The sequence below is a fragment of the Callionymus lyra genome, chromosome 15, assembly GCF_982586985.1.
Source record: "Callionymus lyra chromosome 15, fCalLyr1.hap1.1, whole genome shotgun sequence".
Classification (NCBI taxonomy): Eukaryota; Metazoa; Chordata; class Actinopteri; order Syngnathiformes; family Callionymidae; genus Callionymus; species Callionymus lyra.
The window spans coordinates 23,793,243-23,813,479 of NC_141832.1; the positions used below are offsets into that span (position 1 = coordinate 23,793,243).

General features: G+C 38.0%; 3 protein-coding genes across 3 annotated transcripts; 2 read left to right on the forward strand and 1 right to left on the reverse strand.

Moving 5' to 3' along the window:
* The first annotated feature begins 1,511 nt into the window (after positions 1 to 1,511).
* On the forward strand, positions 1,512 to 4,498 carry atp5mf (ATP synthase membrane subunit f). The gene is made up of 4 exons (XM_087810140.1): positions 1,512 to 1,568; positions 2,252 to 2,359; positions 4,205 to 4,321; positions 4,398 to 4,498. The coding sequence occupies exons 1-4, from the start codon at positions 1,553 to 1,555 to the stop codon at positions 4,424 to 4,426; spliced, it is 270 nt and encodes an 89-aa protein (XP_087666266.1). The 5' UTR covers positions 1,512 to 1,552; the 3' UTR covers positions 4,427 to 4,498.
* Positions 4,499 to 4,500: 2 nt separating this feature from the next.
* On the reverse strand, positions 4,501 to 7,529 carry cpsf4 (cleavage and polyadenylation specific factor 4). Its single transcript, XM_087810139.1, has 8 exons — positions 7,175 to 7,529; positions 7,053 to 7,103; positions 6,750 to 6,902; positions 6,591 to 6,686; positions 6,424 to 6,517; positions 5,672 to 5,744; positions 5,136 to 5,294; positions 4,501 to 4,752 (listed from the first exon to the last, which is right to left on the reverse strand). Exons 1-8 carry the CDS (start codon positions 7,275 to 7,277, stop codon positions 4,684 to 4,686), a joined length of 798 nt encoding a protein of 265 aa, XP_087666265.1. The 5' UTR covers positions 7,278 to 7,529; the 3' UTR covers positions 4,501 to 4,683.
* Positions 7,530 to 15,824: 8,295 nt separating this feature from the next.
* On the forward strand, positions 15,825 to 18,173 carry socs1a (suppressor of cytokine signaling 1a). The gene is made up of 2 exons (XM_087810141.1): positions 15,825 to 15,879; positions 17,269 to 18,173. Exon 2 carries the CDS (start codon positions 17,323 to 17,325, stop codon positions 17,914 to 17,916), a length of 594 nt encoding a protein of 197 aa, XP_087666267.1. The 5' UTR covers positions 15,825 to 15,879; positions 17,269 to 17,322; the 3' UTR covers positions 17,917 to 18,173.
* Positions 18,174 to 20,237: the final 2,064 nt, after the last annotated feature.

Sequence of the window (20,237 nt, forward strand, 5' to 3'; positions counted from 1 at the left end):
TCACATGTCAACTCGCATCTGCTGCAGACGTGTGTGTTTTTAGTTTTAAAGGTCGTGTGTTCCAGAGACTCCTCCTCCTCTCCAACCTCCATGTCTGCTCTTTATTTTCTCCTGCTGCTACTTCCTCCTCATCTGTCCTGTCTCTCCCCTCATGCCCTTTCATCCCCGCTCTCCTCCTTTCTCTCTTCTCTGTAGAAACCATCGCTCCGTCTCTATCTTTCTCCATCAGCTTCAAAGCGCTGTCTCGGTGGCAGACCTCCAGGCACTTTGCTATTCAAGTGGAATAAAATCATGCATCCCCCCAGTGTTCCTAACTCTGTGTGTGTGTGTGTGTGTGTGTGTGTTTGTGTGTGTGTGTGTGGCTGGTACCTCTAAGTCCTGAGGAAACACTGCAACATACAAACAAAACCCAATAAGCAGGATCACAAGGTCTCTCCGGTCTTAATAAGATCATGTTTGTGTTGTTGTAAACTTTAACTACCCAAATCTCATTACCACTTATTGTGTGTGTGTTGAGTGCGAGCGCACCTGTGTACTAGTGTGTGGTGCATGTGTGTCTGTTCACGTTTGTAAGCATGTGTGTAAGTGTGAGTAAGAGTTCTGTGCGTTTGTGGTTTGTCTGTATAACTTTGAGTTTGAGTTTTGTGTTTTGCAGTTGAGTGTGAGTCGTGAGTAATGATTGTGCTTTTGACTTGTAAGAGTGTGTGAGTGCATGTATGAATTTTGTGTGTGTGTGTGTGTGTATGAGTTGTGGATTTTGGTTAAGGTTTTAGGTTTGTTCTGTACTAAATGTGTGTATCTATGTTTGCATTTTTGTGTGTGTGTGTCGATATTCCATTTATCACTGCAGGTGTGAAGATCAAGTGAACCTTGTAAGAAAGGTCAAACCACTCGCTGGTCTCACTTGAACGAGTGTGTGAGTGTATTGATCTGTGGGCAGGATCAACTCACATCTGAAACATGGCTGAAGTGCCTTCACTGTTGGAATTACTACTCAACAGAAATTCTAAATTCATTAATTAATTTTCAGTTTATAAGAATATAAAAAACCCAAAGCTAACTAGCTTGGAAACGTTTTGAACTATGTATTAATCTGGATATGTTCTCTTTTTTTGCCAAAAACCCATCCAGGTTGGATTTCGCAACTAATTTTGATAATCTTAGTTTAAATGCTGACACTACATTTCCATGTGTCTCACTCTTTTTTATCTTAGTGGAGTACTTTTTACTTTACTTTTACACAATTGATCTATTAATTTAAGATCGATACTGTGTTGGTAGGTGTTCTTTTTACAATATTGAATGAAACTGAATCTCTGTCAGCATTATTAATAAATAAGCAAATCATTTTTGAACAATGTTAAATTAATGCTGATGGTAGATTATTAGCGTGGGTGAGTGTGTGGCTCTAACAAAATAAAATATTAAATTTTACTTACAAACAACTTGTTTTATTAAATTCGCCGTCATGTTGCGCCTATAACTCCCACCATGCACTGCGTTGTAATCACGTGACCCTCTGCTGCGTGCGCATCAATCTGCTCTGGTCAAGATGGCGGACAAATCAGGTAGGGTAGCGTGTCCTCTTCCTAAATATTAATGTTTATATCCATTTGATCACTTTGTGAACTTTCTTTATATGTATATTCCTTATTAAGTGTTAGTTTGATAGTGAAGTTTCTGTTCATAGAGTCTGTTTGTGTGTGTGTAGGCCGCGGTGCACCACAAGAGTCACGTCAAGGACTTTAGATGTCATTGGAAACATCGCTTTCTTTCTTTCTTTCTTTCTTGAATGAATGTTGGCGCTTATATTTGCAAGTCAGAATGCATGTAAATTGTTCTGGTTATATTTTTGTGTATAGGTCAAGAGTGGATTACGAACTCAACCATTCTTGCAGCTAACCGTTAGCTCGCGAGCTGCTTTATTCTACTGCCTGAAAAAAAAAGTATTTAAATGAAATGAAATGCAATGTGTGGGTTGAATGTGATTCTAAAATGTATGATAACACATTAGCTCTAAGTAGATTCAAGATGACATCCTCAGCTTTAGGTTTGACTTCTACTAACCCCTCAGTCATTAGTGACGTCAAAAGATAGTTTGGTCATTAGTTTAATTAAAATGGTATATAATACGAAATTGTACCTTAACGTATATTTATTAATATCTTGATGGTCAACTATTAAATAATTTAATTGTTTACAATAATTGTACATTATTTTTTAAGCTGCTGTACTCAATTGTTTTCCACAGTTTCTGTTGTGGACAAGGCGCTGATGGAGGTGAAGCTTGGCGAGCTGGGAACATGGATCGGAGGACGGAAGTTCACACCCACCGCCATCGTCGCCTCTATGCTCAGAGGTGAGAATCTTCTCCACCTGAAGTAGTGCATAATATAGTCTTCAAATGTTTGAGGTGATGCAGAAGTGAACATGAACATCTAGTTTGAGAATATTCTGTGATTTGATGACAGAAAGGTTACTTGCTGTATACATCATCTTAAATGTTAAAAATACATTTACAATCATATTTGATTAAATTATATGATTTATATTGTATTTTTGGCCCTGACAACTCTATGAATACCCAAGATCAGTATAATTAACAATATCAATACATTTGAAACTAAAAAAAATTAACTCTAGATCTATTTTCTGATTTACTTTTTCCTCCAGAAAATGTACAAATGATCAAAGTATTTTAAAAGGTTTAGGATTATTGACGTTGTTCTGAAAAGATACTTTACAGCAACTTAAGGTGCACCTAATGTGAAAACCCAACTCTCCTGAAATATGTTCTAAATGTTGAAGTTGTCCTCTTCAAAATGCAGTAGGTCATTCATCATGACGTTGCTCCGTTTTGAAGTTTTTACTTGATAAAGTTCTCTTCCGTCTGAAATCTCACCGAACGAGATCACGGTTTATATTAAACATTCTGACGTCACTCTGTTGGAGGTGTCCTCCCCTACAAGCCCTAAATCAGTTAAGAACCTACATGTAAGTCATTTGTATTTATATAGCGCTTTTCAAGACCAGGGTCACAAAGCGCTTAAACAATACTCAATAAAATATATACTTTAAAGGTCAAGATAATACTGAGAACAACACAGGAGTTCCAGAAAATCAAGGAAAAGCCTGAACAAATAGAAATGTCTTAAGATGTTTCTTGAAGGAGTCAGTACATCCATCAAACACAGAGAGAGAGGAAGATCGTTCCAAAGCTTAGGAGCAACAGCCTGGAAGGATTTCTCTCCTCTGGTCCGGAAGCGTGTTTAGGAACCATCAGTAGATTCTGATCCACAGACCTCAGAGCCCGAGCTGGGGTGTAAGGAGGAGCCTGACCATGAATATCTCTGAAAGTAAGAACCAGAATTTTAAATATTGATCCTGAAAGAAACTGGAAGCCAGTGAAGAGTTTTAAGGATCGGAGAAATGTAAGTTCTTCTACTAGAGCTGGTCAGAATTCTCGCTGCAGAGTTTTGTATCAACTGCAGGCGAGACAGCTCCTTCTTGTTAGGACATGAAAACAAACTGTTGCCATAGTCCAGGCAAGGGGACACAAACGCATGGATTACAAGCTCCAGATCATGTTCCGACACCATTTTCCCAAGTTTAGAGATTTTGCTCATTTATGTAAACATGGTGAGAGTTACTTCTGCCTTTAGGTGTTTTTGTACATTAAGCAGCAAACCTTATTTTCATTATTCGTTGTACATGTAATGGAGTTTTAGGGGTGAGTTTAAAGTTTACGAAAGTCCTTGAATGCAACTCGTGTTTTGTGACCAGAGCAGAGTGGGCGTGGTTGCTTGGATGAGACTTCTCAGCCAAAACGGCGCATTTTAAGTGGGCAGGGCTTAAGCGTATTTCCTAATGTAAATATATTTAAATGAGTTTTGTGCAAAAAGAAACTGAGTATATAGAGGCCCTAGAACAATCTAAACTGAAACTTAAATCGGCACATTAGGTGCCCTTTAAGGCTCATAATCCTCAGTCAAGTGTTTAAGAAGTTCACAATTACTAAAGTTAATGTCCTTTTTAAATTAAGTAAAAATAATCATGATTATGAAGGGTTTGCAATCTTTATATTCAAATGTTGTCACTTGCATCAAAATTAAGAAAGTACCAAAAGGAAGTTTTGAGATGTGTTAATTCAGGGAATACATTCAAGTTATAGAAGGTTGTTTATAATAATCTGCTTCTCCCGTAGGCCGACAGAGATACTTTAACAAGTACATCAATGTGAAGAAAGGGGGCATCGGCGGCGTGGCCATGGTTCTGACGGGCTATGTGGTCATCAGTTACGTGTGGAGCTACGACCACCTTAGTAAGTAACTGCCTAAACTTCTTAATTAAAACACTGGTTAGAAAAGACTAAATGTTTGTTTTCTTTCTCCCTGAAGAACACGACATGTGGAGGAAGTACCACTGAGACGCTCCAGCATGCTCTGTCCTCAGCATTGATTTATCTTTTGACTATTAAACTATATGAATGAAACAAACATCAGAAGTTGTACAAGAACGTTTATTTCTTGGCAAACACGTTTGCACAGTCTGGGGAAGAAAAAAACCCAACCTAGTTTCGTATTATAGTCCAGATGAAGCTCTACAAAAGTCTTGAAGATTTCCTGCTTCTTCAGTGGGATGAAGTCCGTTGTCAGCTTGTGACTCTTCAGGAGCATGTAATCATTATTGTCCACTGAGGAAGGCCAGGTGACCTTTCGTGCACTTGTTGGCATAGTGGCCTTTTTCTCCACACTGCACACACAAGCATCATTAGAATTTGCACATGACAATATAAATACTAGCTACTCCAATTTTTACACTCAAATTAAAAACTGAGTATTCAAGGATACAATCCTACTTTAAGTAAAGTTAATCTCATGTCCCTTTTATAAACATCAGGGATAATTAAAGTCTTTGACACAATTACACTATAGTACACAATTGCAGAGAAAAGGTTTAAATACTTGTTTAACTGTAAGTTATACATTTAACACCATAACACATTTTAGTATTTGTCAAAAATATTATGAACATTTTATTTTGAGACTAAAATAAGTCTGCACTTCATGTACAAATAAAGTACTGACCTTGAATTTATTGGATGCATATCTTAAATAAAACGGAAGGGAAATCACCTTGTAACACGTGACCTGGTCCAGCGGTCGCGGCCCTCTGTTGGACATCATGTTGTTTTGGTGAGAGGAGATGTTCGTGTTGTTCTGCATCCTTGATGCTGGACTGGAGTTGGTCAGCTGGATCAGAGAGAGAGAGGAGCGACCCATGTTGGGCCCCATCTGCCGGAGAAGCATGGACACATGTGAATTCAAGAGCTATGTCCTTGTGTAGTGAACATCATGTTATGTAGGTCCTTAACACACGGTGGCGCCAACTCCATATAAAACAGGAATGTCAAACTGGTCCAGAGAAGGACCAGGGTGGTGTAGGTTTTTGTTCCAACTAGTCAAGCACACATGAGTTAACCAATCAGGTGTCGGCTTAAACAAGCAACACCTGACTGACAATTAATTGATTACTGTCTTCAGACGCCTGATTGGTTCAACTATATGTGCTTGGAACAAAAACCTACACCACCCTGGTCCTTTTCTGGACCAGTTTGACACCCCAAAGTATCGTCAGACCAAGATTATGAATGTCCAGTAGGTCCGCTCACCTTGTTCTGGTTTTGGCTCTGTAGAGGGAGTGGGGGCTGATCCGGGGCTCCCATGGGCAGCTCGAAACGAGGACTAACATGAGAGCAAGTTAAGAAATAAAGATCCACAACATGCAAGAACTGCACATGAAGTGTTCACTCATATGTAAGCAAGACAGGTAAGATCTAGAACACCCAACAAAAGATTTTGTGTGTGTGTTGTGAAGTTACTTAAATACAACATTGAGTTACACCACGAGAAATCGTCTCTTGATTTAAATAGATACTTTGTCAACAGAAGTGATCTGTACGTTGAATGAAAGCCTAGACCCAGACAGTTGTTGTTTTCACCCACACTTGCCTGTCAACCCGGTTAAGGGAATGGGCAGAAGAAATAAACAACGTTTCAACACTCTTCTCTAGTTTTTTTTTTTTTTTTTTTAGAATCCCTTATTAGTCCCGCGAGGGGAAATTCGGTAGTGCTTTTTACAGCCATTCACACTGAGTAGGTTTGCGTTGCATAGTAAAACTCACTGCAGCAATCAATGAGGTCATAGTGACAATGACCTGAAATAAAGGCTCAGGAGCAAACTGACAGCTAGAAATATGTCGGAACACAAAGTGTGTTGTTTCAGACATGATCTTGGTGACGGCACACAATACTCATTAAGTTCATGTAAAAAAAAAAATCACAAGATTTGTTTATCAGCTTGATGAAAACTGACTTAAGACTTCTTTGAATTTGTGCTGTGTCTGATTAAGATGTTACTTACTGCATGAATTTACAGTTTTTGCCTTCGGGACAGAATCCAATCAGGTAGTTTACACATATCACTCTTCTTGTATGTCGATGTCTGCAGTCAGGCCCTGAGAGTCAAAATAATAATATGACATGGTCAAGACATTTTTAAATTGGCTGCAGAAAGTAAAACTTGCTCACCATGTTTGCAGAATCCTCTGTCATACCAGGGACAATCTTTGATCTTCGATTCCGGGTCGATGTGCAGGAACGGACACTCCTTGTTGCTACACTCGCCTGAAAGAAACTTGAGCTTTAGGACAATCCGCATGTTTATCGCCGACCGCCTTGATAACGCACCAAATTTGGAGTAGAAGTAGCATTCGGGCATCTTGGTCATGTCATACTCGTGCAAGAACTCGCACTGGTCTCCCTTCTTGCAGAGACCTCGCAGCCAGTGTTTGCACACCACCGTCTTCTCGCCGCTGATGTGACGGAAAGGACAGATGCTGCCTGAGAGAAGATGCATGGAAGAGACACGGATGAATAATGACAAACATTCTTGACACACTTACAATGAAAGAAACATACAGCAGGTTTTGATAGCCATGTTTATGTGTATTAAACAAATGCTATATATTTTTTATAAATAAAGTTGCAAACCTTTCAAACAAGCTGCTCTCATGAAGAACTCGCACACGGCTGACCCGGACTCTGCAGATAAACAACATTACACACCGTGAGCCACCTCCAGTAGCTACATGCTAACACCCCAACAAACTCACTGTCCATGCCGGGGAACGGAAGCGGCATCGCCCCCAGTTGCTGCTCCACGGCATTTTCCAATTCGAACTTGATGTGATCCACATTAGCCAAAATATCCTGCATGTTCGCAGCCGTTTGGTCACAGGAGTTGCTGTACCTGGTAGCTAACTTGTGCTAACTAGATAGCCATTTGCTAGCCGGCAACTAGCAAAGCTAACCAAGTGGCTAACGATTACGAAACAAATACTCTTATAGAAACAAACACATCACCCAGGTGTGCGTGGATGTTGGATTTCTTTGAAGACACCAAAACTGACTTTTTGTTGATAGCGACACCTTACGCGCTGCAGAAGATGTGCGGCTAGAATGAACGTAGTGACCTCTGACCCGGAGTTCTAAGGCAAGACTAAACGATCACCGAGCATCTCTGTCGCGCCATTCTAATAATAATCCTAGTAATGATGTGGTTCAAAACGAAACACATGCACCCAAATTCTGTTAACGTTAATTTAATCTTAATTCGATTTGATTTATATATATGTTTTATATATTATGATTCAGAATACATCTCGTCATAATGATCTAGAAGAACAATCTATTTGTTTGTATGATTGATTGATTGATTTCATAAAGTGCTACAGTTTAGAAACACAAAGACTCAAAACAAGATACAGACAATAAAAAAGGAAGTAAAAACATTACTATATTAAGGTAGGTTTTGAGTCGGGGGGTCTTGTGATAACACTTGGGGTTATATTCTGTTTGATAAGGAGTAATAAAATATAAATGATAATTAAAGATGATAAATAAATCTTAAAAAATAAACAAACTTAATATTTAAATCAATACAAAGTAACATCTATCTTATCTAATAACAAAATGTTTTTTTTCCTTTCTGTTTTAATTTAAATAAATCTATAAATGACTATAAATGGATTATACATCTCGTCTCATCTTTTTTTACTACTTCATCCGTGATTGAGTAGCTTCCTCTGTTCTTCCCTCACTCGTGAACAAGACCCAATTATACTTTAACTCTTTCAGGATCAGGATCTCATCTCGAATCAGGAGAAAACACCCCTCATTCCGGCTGAGAACCATGGACTTGGATTTGAAGGTGCTGATTTTCATACCTGCTGCTTCACACTCAGATTCGAACTCTTCCAGCGAGAGTGGAAGGTCATGGTCTAATGAAGCCAACAGAACTAGAACGACTGTCTATAATGAACACCATGTACAAGCATAAGGGTGTCCACGTGTGGTGAGCCTGCCCCATGTAATAAATGATTATATATTAAATATATATTAAAAAATATTTAATAATTCATTTTTCAAAGCAATTGCATTAAAACACGTAAAGCTTCACAGAGCTCAATTGTGGTACATTCAAGTGGTACAAGGCTTCATTTGATTGTTTTTGTATCACTAAGTGAACTACATCTCAAATATAAGTAAAACGATTCAGTTGTTACAAAAAATGATTAGTTTTACCACAAGCGCTTACTGTAAAGACACAGATCCTCTTTTCATATTAAAAGGAAGTGTCATATCTTCTTTTTTCATACGGAAAAAAACACATTAGTAACACTCTCTGACCATCATTTTTCAGCTGATTCCTTATTTCCGTTTAACCGATGACTCGACTTTCGTTTGCTTATCTGGTGAAACAACGTCATTGTCAACTGTTGAACTCAAAAAAACACAGACGTCACCTCAAGGACTCCAAAAATATAACATTTGAAGTTCACTATGTCATTTCACTGTAAATTCAAGGATAACCTTATTAAACCCATTATCTTGAAACCCATTATCTAGGGGATTCTAGAGAAAAAGCAAAGCCTTACAATTCCCAGAATGTCCTCGTTCTGCCTGATGGGCTTCCTCCCACTTGCCCAGGACATCTCGTTTTAGAGGCCTCCTGGAGAAATCCTTGTAATGATGCCCAAGCCTCCTTTCTACTGTGAGTCTCTCCTGGATCACTGAGCTTCTGAGCTGATCTTTGAAAAAAAAGTTTTAGACAGGTGAGTGTAGGTCCAATGTAACTAAACCTTCCAAGAGACGTTGCTATCTTTAGAACTGACGGTTCCATGCCAGGGGCGAAGACCCTCTGCCTACAGTAACAAATGAGTTCTCACCTAAATTAAGTGTCTCCCAAATGACGTCTTTTTACCTTGTATTGGATTTGATTTCTCGTCCACCATGCATGCACCATCTTGATCAACAACTTACATAAGATGCCTGAGAAAGCTCACTGCCAGAGGAGGATCACCATTAAGGCTTCTTTCACTTTCTCATTCCTTCAAACTTCCATCCCACATACACCATGTTTAAACTAGTTATATACATAACATAACAAACTTGGGGAAATTGTCCGTAGGTATGAGTAGAATACAGGAGCAGTAAAAGAAAATCCAATTAGAATCAATTACTCTATCATTGTGCACGACAAGACATAATTAATATTAATATTAATGAATACCTATACTGTCATTACAATTTTTTATAGGCACTTTATTTTCTGATTTAGATTGTGCAATCTTGCACTTTCTTTTTATTAACCTTTTTTTTTTTGTTCTTGTTTTATGAATCTATCGTCTGTGTTGCTGTGTGTGCTGGAAAAACAATTTCAATGTATCCATCCATCCATCCATCTATCCATCTATCTAGTAAATTCACTTTGCTCGTCAATAAAGACCGTGTGCATGAATAAAATTTAAATGGATTTTGCACACCTTTCAATGATCTACACTAAAGAAAGATGCTGATTGCTCAATAAGATTCCAGATCGGAGACCATCTATGTTCAGTGATGGAGGCGAAAGAAATGAAACACATTCACGACTCTCACAGCCACCCTCAGGTCCATCCCTGACCATAAGACATTCCTTCCCTCTTTTAAATCAGTGTGAAAGCAGCTGTTCCAGCCACATACACACTATATTATACAACTGCAGCTCACTCTTCAAAGAGTTAAATATAACTTGAGTTTTATTCAAAAATACAATAAGTTATTTGGACCTCAAAGTAGCGTCTCTGCGTTTTATCTGCTTTCTTCATTGGTTACATTTTCTTTTCCTTTTAATTCAAACTCTTTCTGTAAATGAGTTTCAGCAGTTTGAGCTTCAGTCACTAGGATCAGAGGTCATGAGACCATCAGGATTGGCTGGTTCTGAATCAGTACTGCTCTGATGGAGCCATAAAATATATATTATATATAAATATATATAGTTTGGATTCAACGAAGCAGTGGAAGATATAATCAGTGAAACATCACTTTGCCTCGTTGGTGCTGCGTCATTTCACATGACACATCTTTCTAAAGCATGGATGAGGAAGTTACTGTAATTCTTGTGAATGTGAATTCATTTACAGAAATGGGAATTTCCTTTGTTTAATCAGTAAATGTCAGTTTAAAAACTATTTCAACCACTCAGTTTCCTCCTTAACTAGAAATATAAATAATTGGCTAGTGCTCAACTAGTGGATGTATTTATTTCCTTATGAACATAACAAACATGTTTTATACATATATATATATATAAAACATGTTTGTTATGTTCATAACGTTTGTAATATATATATATATATATATATATATATATATATATTACAAACATATATGTATATGTACATCTTAAAATGTCCAGCCTTACACCCCAGCTCGGGCTCTGAGGTCTGTGGATCAGAATCTACTTATGGTTCCAAACACACGGCTCAGGACCAGAGGAGAGAAATCTTTTCAGGCTGTTGCTCCTAAGCTTTGGAACGATCTTCCTCTCTCTTTGCGCTTGATGGAGTCACTAGAATACAAATCATAGAGATAAATGATTTTCATTTTACTATCTTTTATTGTGTCATCATAAAACATTAAACCAGATAATCTAATTGCATTTTCACTTTCAGTATTACTCTTCAGTTCAATTATCTCATTTCAAGTAAACGTGTTTTATTACAGTTGCACTGAAGGAAAGGAAGTTTAAATGAAATTTAAAATTTCAGGTTTAATAAGAATTTGGAAGTCAGAAACATTTGTATTGGAATTGGAATTATGTGGAAAACATATGTTTTTAATTAGTTTATTTGTTATCTTGTAATTACGTTGCTTCAACATACAACGTTTGCAAGTGAAAGCAAAAGGATCTGCATTGATTGGTTTATTTGAAGTCCACATCTTAACTGGAAATGTCTTAAACCTGCAAAGCTGGATATTTACTTGTTTCACTTTCTAACAGTTTATTCTTCCCTGAACATGTTTTAGGAGGGAGTAAATAGAATAGTGATATCAAATAAATCTACATTAGAGCCTCAACTGTCAGAAACCTTGAGTAGAACTAGGACAGACGACAAAGATTGACAGAAGCTTGATAATAAAGTACGTTGGAAATCCACAGACAAAACATTGACTGTTACACACGAGCTATTGACATCCTTAGCGTTTAAATCAGACTGAACTTATTAAGGGCGGTACGATGGAATGCCGTAGTTGAGTTTTACACAGAACTTGACGATCATATTTAAACAAAAATGCATGAAAATAACAATGCTTTTGATTTAGTTTATTGTTTACTGTATTTTCCAGAGAGAGAAGTTTCATTGCCATCTGAACAGCTGGAGGAACGATCGTTTCAAGATGATGACCAAGATGTTTTCCTAGAAGCCGCAGAGGTTTTCTTTTTTTTTCTTGAGATGAAATCTCGTTTCAATCACTCTGCAGTGATTGATCAAGCATTTGTCACCGCGCATCATCAACCCTCAGTTGGCTGAACGTCATATTGGGCTTTACTTTCGTGACGTCTGGTTCGCAGAGTACCATGTTAGTTGACCTTTAAGCACCCTCAACACATGTGGATGTCACTCTTGAGCCACTTATCATTACCTCTGCAACGTAGGTTTCCTCCCTTGAAATTGGGTTGATTCTTGGTAAGCAGCAGGAAGTGTGTTTTCAGGATGGGTTGGAAATGGACCAATATAGAAGGGTTCAACATGGTGATGATTCAGAAAACTGTCTCAATACAGGAAGTTTATTTTTTATGGATTTGTCGTTTACTTTTATGGCCTTTAACTGTGGACATTCCTCTCTTCTCTTAATTCATCATCTCTCCCTCCCAGCCAGTCACAGCAGGAGGCCGTCAACACCGAGTCTGGTTCTGCTCGAGGTTTCTGTCATTTAAAAGTAAGTTATTCTTCCCCACTGTCGTACTGTGATTCTCTCATGTTGATTCACTGGGACTTGAATAAAGTTTATCGATCTATCTATCTAAACAAGTGTGTGTAAAAAAAGACAATAAAGTTAGCAGCTGAAAAATATAAATCAATATTACTTACTTACTTACTTACTTAAAATGGTACATTTTTGTTGAACTTAGAAGGCATCTTTTGTCATCTAGTCATGAGGAGTTCCTGTCAAGTTTGTTTAGATTTGTGCAGGTATTCCTAGAAATGGATGGAGACCCAAACATGTTTCCCTACAATCAAACAGCCATGATGTCGTTTCACTAGAATACAAATCATAGAGATAAATGATTTTCATTTTACTATCTTTTATTGTGTCAACATAAAACATTAAACCAGATAATCTAATTGCATTTTAACTTTCAGTATTATCTCTTCAGTTCAGTTATCTCATTTCAAGTAAACGTGTTTTATTACAGTTGCACTGAAGGAAAGGAAGTTTAAATGAAATTTAAAATTTCAGGTTTAATAAGAATTTGGAAGTCAGAAACATTTGTATTGGAATTGGAATTATGTGGAAAACACATGTTTTTAATTAGTTTATTTGTTATCTTGTAATTACGTTGCTTCAACATACAACGTTTGCAAGTGAAAGCAAAAGGATCTGCATTGATTGGTTTATTTGAAGTCCACATCTTAACTGGAAATGTCTTAAACCTGCAAAGCTGGATATTTACTTGTTTCACTTTCTAACAGTTTATTCTTCCCTGAACATGTTTTAGGAGGGAGTAAATAGAATAGTGATATCAAATAAATCTACATTAGAGCCTCAACTGTCAGAAACCTTGAGTAGAACTAGGACAGACGACAAAGATTGACAGAAGCTTGATAATAAAGTACGTTGGAAAACCACAGACAAAACATTGACTGTTACACACGAGCTATTGACATCCTTAGCGTTTAAATCAGACTGAACTTATTAAGGGCGGTACGATGGAATGCCGTAGTTGAGTTTTACACAGAACTTGACGATCATATTTAAACTAAAATGCATGAAAATAACAATGCTCTTGATTTAGTTTATTGTTTACTGTACTTTCCAGAGAGAGAAGTTTCATTGCCATCTGAACAGCTGGAGGAACGATCGTTTCAAGATGATGACCAAGATGTTTTCCTAGAAGCAGCAGAGGTTTTCTTTTTTTTTCTTGAGATGAAATCTCGTTTCAATCACTCTGCAGTGATTGATCAAGCATTTGTCACCGCGCATCATCAACCCTCAGTTGGCTGAACGTCATATTGGGCTTTACTTTCGTGACGTCTGGTTCGCAGAGTACCATGTTAGTTGACCTTTAAGCACCCTCAACACATGTGAATGTCACTCTTGAGCCACTTATCATTACCTCTGCAACGTAGGTTTCCTCCCTTGAAATTGGGTTGATTCTTGGTAAGCAGCAGGAAGTGTGTTTTCAGGATGGGTTGGAAATGGACCAATATAGAAGGGTTCAACATGGTGATGATTCAGAAAACTGTCTCAATGCAGGAAGTTTATTTTTTATGGATTTGTCGTTTACTTTTATGGCCTTTAACTGTGGACATTCCTCTCTTCTCTTAATTCATCATCTCTCCCTCCCAGCCAGTCACAGCAGGAGGCCGTCAACACCGAGTCTGGTTCTGCTCGAGGTTTCTGTCATTTAAAAGTAAGTTATTCTTCGCCACTGTCGTACTGTGATTCTCTCATGTTGATTCACTGGGACTTGAATAAAGTTTATCGATCTATCTATCTAAACAAGTGTGTGTAAAAAAAGACAATAAAGTTAGCAGCTGAAAGGAAAAGAAGAATGGAAGTTGTGTCTTCTAAAAATAATTTTCCTAGATAAGAACTGTGATTTATTTGTGTGTGATTGGTTGAGCTTTAGATTGAATTACTAAAAAACTGCAGCAAATCATTTTAGTTGTGAAAAAACCCAAAGGAGAATCATCTCAGGGAACTCAACTACACACCTGTTTCCTAAAAACTTGTATTGAAACCTAACAAGGAGATGCAGAGGCTTTTTCGCTCTCGTGCCACTGTCCCTCTTCCTCAGAAATGAAACTAGTGTGGCGCGTTGATGACACCTTTAATACACAGTACACAGAAATACAAACACAGCAACCGTAGCATCACATTTAAAGTGTGTTTGTCGTCAAACAATCGAGTGTCTTCAGCAGGATTCTGCTCTTCTTGAGAAACTGAAACATGACTCGCACCTGCACTGATGAAGGCAGTTAGGTTAAGTTTCACCTTAACTTACACATGCAAAGAGTCTATACTATATACTATCAGATTTAGCCTATTTAAAGAAGATTAAAATAGAAAATCAGGTCACACTTTTTACGAAGGTCTTGTGTTGTCTGCCGCTCTCTGTGGTTTAACTTAAGGTTGCTGGGATGAGGATCAGCACCTCCAGGTCTGGGGACAAAACCAATATCATTGTCCTTTAAATAAATAAACTGAAACTGAAATAAAGCAGTGAAGATGTAGACGTTGTGATTTGACTCAGGTCCTTCTCTGAGCTGGCCGAGGAACAGGATGTTTGAAAATGTTGAAATTCGTAAACATTATTACACAGACTGGACATTATCCTAAATTAACATAGTGGGAGCCTATTATACTAAAACTCATCATTAGCTAAGTGTATTTGATCACACAGTCACTCCCATTCTTCGCTTCTTATTCTTCCTGGTCATGGTTATACAGAAACGTCCAAAGCGAGGCCACTGAGCAGAGTCTCGTATGTCTGACCGAACCGAATGTGAGTAAAATGAAACTCATGGCCACACACGGCTGTATGAGTCCTCATCCTAGCCTACACCAGACATCATGGCAGCTGTGAGAATTAAAACTATTCCAGAATTCTGATTGCCAACCAATCTTGGATGTGATCATATGATAAACTGCAAAGGTTTAAGATGTATCAACAATAACACGTTTCCTTAAATGAACTCCAAAATTAACATTTCAATTGTGATTATTTCATTTTTGATTTTCATTTACAAATTTTGTGTATAACTCAAAGAAAGTTTATGTTAATGACTCTTTCTGGCTGCCGAAAGGTGGATAGACGCAAAGGTTTGTTCAAAACCATGTAAAGTTTTCCATGCATGGATTCATCAGAATAGTGTTTAACCATCATTTATGTAAGTAAGTAAGTAAGTAATTTGTATTTATATAGCGCTTTTCCAGACCAGGGTCACAAAGCGCTTAAACAATCAAAACAATACTCACTAAAAGATATACCTTAAAAGTCAAGATAAAACTATAAATGTTCCTCACTGCTTGCCCTACAGGTGGCTAGAAGCCTTCTCCGAAAAAGCAGCACTTACAAGAATCGGCTCGAGAATCTCGCGGTTCGTTTAGTTTGGTTTCATTTTCTGGTAATAGCGGGGAGGCGGGGGAGGGGAGGGGGCGTGGTCCTGCAGTATAAATACAGCTACACCGTCATAACTTCATGAAGTACAAGAGGAGGATTTACTTTTCACTCCTGGAGCTCCTGGTGAATCACTATCAAAAAACGGTGAGAGTTTATTTTAACCTTTCGGTGACGTCATTGTCTGCAGTTCGTTTGCAGGTTTTAGAAGAAGGTTGAAGCAGCTTTCAGATATTATAGATCATATTTCAGATGTTGAAATAAAGACGTCAGAGAAGATTTACTGTCTTTGATCATAAACGTGCATCCTTACAACTTCTTAGAAAGTCATGTTTAAGTGAAACTAAAACGACGTATAGGTCTGTTAAAGTATATATTTTCACAGTTTACAGCTTTAACATTAAAATACATTATATATTGGATTTGGTCGTCTCTTTATTTTGTATTGATGTTTATATTAAAACAACATTATTTTATATTTTGAATTATCTTCTCTTCTATCTATCTATCTTCTTCTATTATCTGTAATTCATGAATAAAACGTTTTTACTTTTTAGTTTTAATTGAAGTATACCTTTTCTCAATTAAATTATATTTTTCATCGTTTCAATCGTAACCCTTGCAATGGTAATATAAATATGTATTTAAGTGATGCTTTTGGTTCGTTTTACTTTTTTTAAAGCTATTAAATCAGATTTTGATGATGTGAATATATATATTAAATATATGTGTAATAGTTCTGTGTTTTTATCTCGCTATGACCAAAAGCAAGATAAAAAAAGATTAAGATCTTAACGCAAATGTTAACGTCACACGCGTGGGGTAGTTTTCCGTCAGCTAAACAATTCTTCGAAGCACTAGACTAAACTAAAAACAATCAGAGATTATTAAATAATATATAATAACATTTTGTCTGCATGATGCATGCTCAGATACGATTCTCAAATTTACGGAGTCACAGTGAAGGCATCACCACTGCAGCAGGACCTCTGGAAACAATGTGAAGTGAAAACACATGTCTGGGCTGGAATTCTATTGGAGAAGACTCTCCCCCTTTATAACAAAGAAGAAAATAAATGATGTCACAAGAAAGAAACTAAATATGTGATTCTTTAGCATCAAAACTAGAAATACATCCAGATGCATTTACTGAAACTGTAGTTTGTCATTATATAATTCCTGGAGTATAAAACAATCATTTTCATACAGTGACCATTGTATTATCATATCATTATCAACACCATGTTTCATTTTGTGTTTCCTTTTTTTGTTGGTTCTGTTTTTCTATTACTTATTTTGTGATATCTTATTTTATTCTTTTATTCCACCACACAAAAATCCTATGCTGTGTTGAAAACATGGCAATAAATATAGCCCTTCAGGTCACACAATCCCACTGGAGTGGCTCACATTTGCAAAAAAGTTGGTGACACCTGCCCTAAAGTTAGACACAACGTTTGACCCGAGAAATGTTGACGTTTAACAAGATATGTTTGTGATTCAAAAGCTAAAGTAAGTTTGTTTTGTGTTCCTCAGGATGTCAGTGCGGAGGTGGACAGAGATGGGTCTGGTGCCTCTCTTCCATATAGGATGGTAGCCAACAGCTCTGTTGAAGGCCTCGACAAGAATGCTTTGTCCCTCAGAGAAGTCACCGACTCAGACCGGCACAGAGAGCAAAAGTTCCAACTGCTCTCCTGCAGGTTTCCCACGCACTTCCCCACCTTCAGCTCCAAGGAGGACTGCAGGATCATCACCGAGACGGCGTATAAACTCGAGCGCAGCGGCTTCTACTGGGGCCCCCTGGGAGTGGAGGAGGCTCACTCCATGCTGCGGAAAGCTCCTCTGGGAACCTTCCTCATCCGCGACAGCCGACAGAAGGACGTCTTCTTCACGCTGTCCTACCACGGCAAGAGTGGACCCGCGAGCGTACGCATCGAGTACAAGCAGCAGAAGTTCTCGCTGGCGGGCAACGAGCGCTCCTTCCAGACCCTCTTCACCCTCCTGGAGCATTACAACTCTTCCAAGAAGAGCTTGAGAGCCCCCTACAGGAAATGGAAACCCACGCTTCAGGAACTGTGCCGGCGACGCATCATGGAGCTCTGTGGTGGACTGAACCAGGTCCGGCAGCTGCCGACCACACGGGTGGTACAAAACTTCCTCTTGGAGTTCCCTCACAAGTTGTGATCCTACATCTTTTGTCTTGTTTCATAAGACGTCTCGCTCCAGTAGGCACTTCTCCTCAAGCTAGCCTCACAACTCGGTGTGCCACCAGAGAAGAACGTTCAACTCACGTGATGACAGATAGAAGTCTGCAGCAATGGTGGAAGGTTCGATGGAAGTTCGAAGTCGTAATTTATTTTAAATTATGTCATAATTTAATGTCAAAAGTGAATGTTTTATACCTGTTTGTTGTACAAATAAATAAATTTATATTCAACTGACGTTGGTTGACACGTGTGTGCACATATGGGAAGCCAGACTGATCGTCACACAGTTGAAGTGACTCATGTGTGTGCGGTGAGGGAGCGAGTGGGCGGGGCCACACTGATAGTAAACCGACTGGTGCGCTTACCAGAAACAAGGGCAGAGGTGACACATGCAGGTCATAGTGAGCGCTCACAGAGAAGAAGTCAGGAAATGAAAGCCTTGAAATATGAGCTGGCCTACAAAGTCCATGGTTTTTTTAACCAAAATTGTGTCGTGAAATATCTGTAAGTAAGTAAGTAAGTAATTTGTATTTATATAGCGCTTTTCATGTCTTTTAAAGAAAGATTTTACAAAAAAACCCCTATCATTGATGCGTTCACTGTCTTCGGTTAATTCTAGTACTACTCAACTAATGAAGCAGATTAAGAGTCATTAAATACTTTCTTCTCGTTTAATGTTTAATCTTTTCTTCTCACTAAAGCAGCTTCTCAGATGACCTGGGTGGAGAAGGCAGGTGTCATTCGAGGAAATGAGTCACTCCCTTTTTAAGCAAACGTTTAGTCATTCTATAGTTGCATAGGCTTCGCCCCCAAATAGCTGGGATAGGCCGAAACCCATTAGGAATAAGTTCATAATGTCAGGAATTAGTCAAAAAGACTTAATGTTTGCACCCAAATTCAAAAGTAAACAAATGAACAAGAATTATTTCATCCCCTTTTTTTTTACAATTAATAAAATCACACAATAAGCTAGTGACAAGATTAAATACATTTTAAAGAATATATACACAAATAAAAACAATTTTTGTATGCAGTATCCAGTAATAAATAACAAATGAAAATAAAAGAAAAAAGGATAGTTAATAAGAAAAACCGAGGGAAGCTGTAAATAAATAAAAAAAATGGAAAAAAAGGCAGAAGTAAAAGTCAAGAGTAAAAAAAAACACATTAAATGCCAGGTTGAAGAAATTACAGACAGAACAGAAAAAGCGCCAGTCACTAAAATGTAAATTCCTTTTTTGGTAGAAACTGGAGCTTCTTGAGTCTGTTATCATCAGATGATGCAATAGTCACGTCAGTCAGTCAGATCTGGTGCGCCACTCTTCTCATCCGTCTGGCGAATAAGAAATTGTTAACAGTCACAACTGTGTGGTAAGTATTGGGAATTCACCATACCCACCAGCTGGGTATCGCTGTGTGCCAGAAACCTTTTATATGCCACTGCCTCGAAGGGGAACTACGAGGACCAATAGAAAGCAGAAGTTCATCGAGATAAATGAATGAATCAAAAGGAGATCAAAGGAGCCTCATGACGGATGATAGAAGTCGAGGCTAAAGATGAAAGATAATATTGAAAAAAATAAAGATATTGACAGAAAGGAAGCAGATGAAAACAGAAGAGAGATAATAATAATAAATAAAAATAAAAAAAGTTGAAAAGAGATTTAACAAGAGAAAACAACTTTTATGCTGATGACTCCCTATTGTACGTCAGTGAAAGAAATCAGCAACACAACTACAGTCCTGTATTACAGATATGAAGTCCTGGATGACCCGATACTTCCTTTTACTGAACTCAGACTCAGATTCCCCTGGTTAAAATCATTCAGAGATTTCCTGATGTTTCTTACCAGCCCCGGAGTCTGAACAGCTTAGTCACTGGTTTGCTAGAAATCAAACAATGGCTGAGTGAAATTTGGACAAAACTGAAACTCTGGTGATTGCTCCTGGTGATAAGATTCCAGGGTTGAGTCAGTACGTGGGTGACTTAGGTTAGTCCGTCAAACTGAGCCTGAGAAACCTGGGTGTTGTATTTGGTAAAGACATGTCTCTTGTTCAACACTGCAGAAAACTGACCAGAAACTGTTTCCTTCAACTGAGAATAATCTCTAAATTTAGGAAAATGTTGTCGGAACATGATCGGGAGCTTGTAATCCATGCGTTTGTGTCTTCTCTCCTGGACTATTGTAACAGTTTGTTTTCATGTCTTAACAAGAAGGATCTGTCTCGCCTGCAGTTGATTCAGAACTCTGCAGCGAGAATTCTGACCCACTCTAGTAGAAGAACTTACATTTCTCT

Bases quoted from the DNA above. Each gene is read 5' to 3' on its own strand.
- atp5mf (XM_087810140.1), top strand. The intron at 2,360-4,204 runs GTGAGAATCTTC...CTTCTCCCGTAG, and splicing joins CGTCGCCTCTATGCTCAGAG to GCCGACAGAGATACTTTAAC. The intron at 4,322-4,397 runs GTAAGTAACTGC...TTCTCCCTGAAG, and splicing joins GTGGAGCTACGACCACCTTA to AACACGACATGTGGAGGAAG.
- cpsf4 (XM_087810139.1), bottom strand. From the start codon at position 7,277: ATGCAGGATATTTTGGCTAATGTGGATCACATCAAGTTCGAATTGGAA. The intron at 6,903-7,052 runs GTTTGCAACTTT...ATCTTCTCTCAG, and splicing joins GAGAGCAGCTTGTTTGAAAG to GCAGCATCTGTCCTTTCCGT. The intron at 5,295-5,671 runs GTGAGCGGACCT...CTTCTCCGGCAG, and splicing joins AGAGCCAAAACCAGAACAAG to ATGGGGCCCAACATGGGTCG.
- socs1a (XM_087810141.1), top strand. From the start codon at position 17,323: ATGGTAGCCAACAGCTCTGTTGAAGGCCTCGACAAGAATGCTTTGTCC.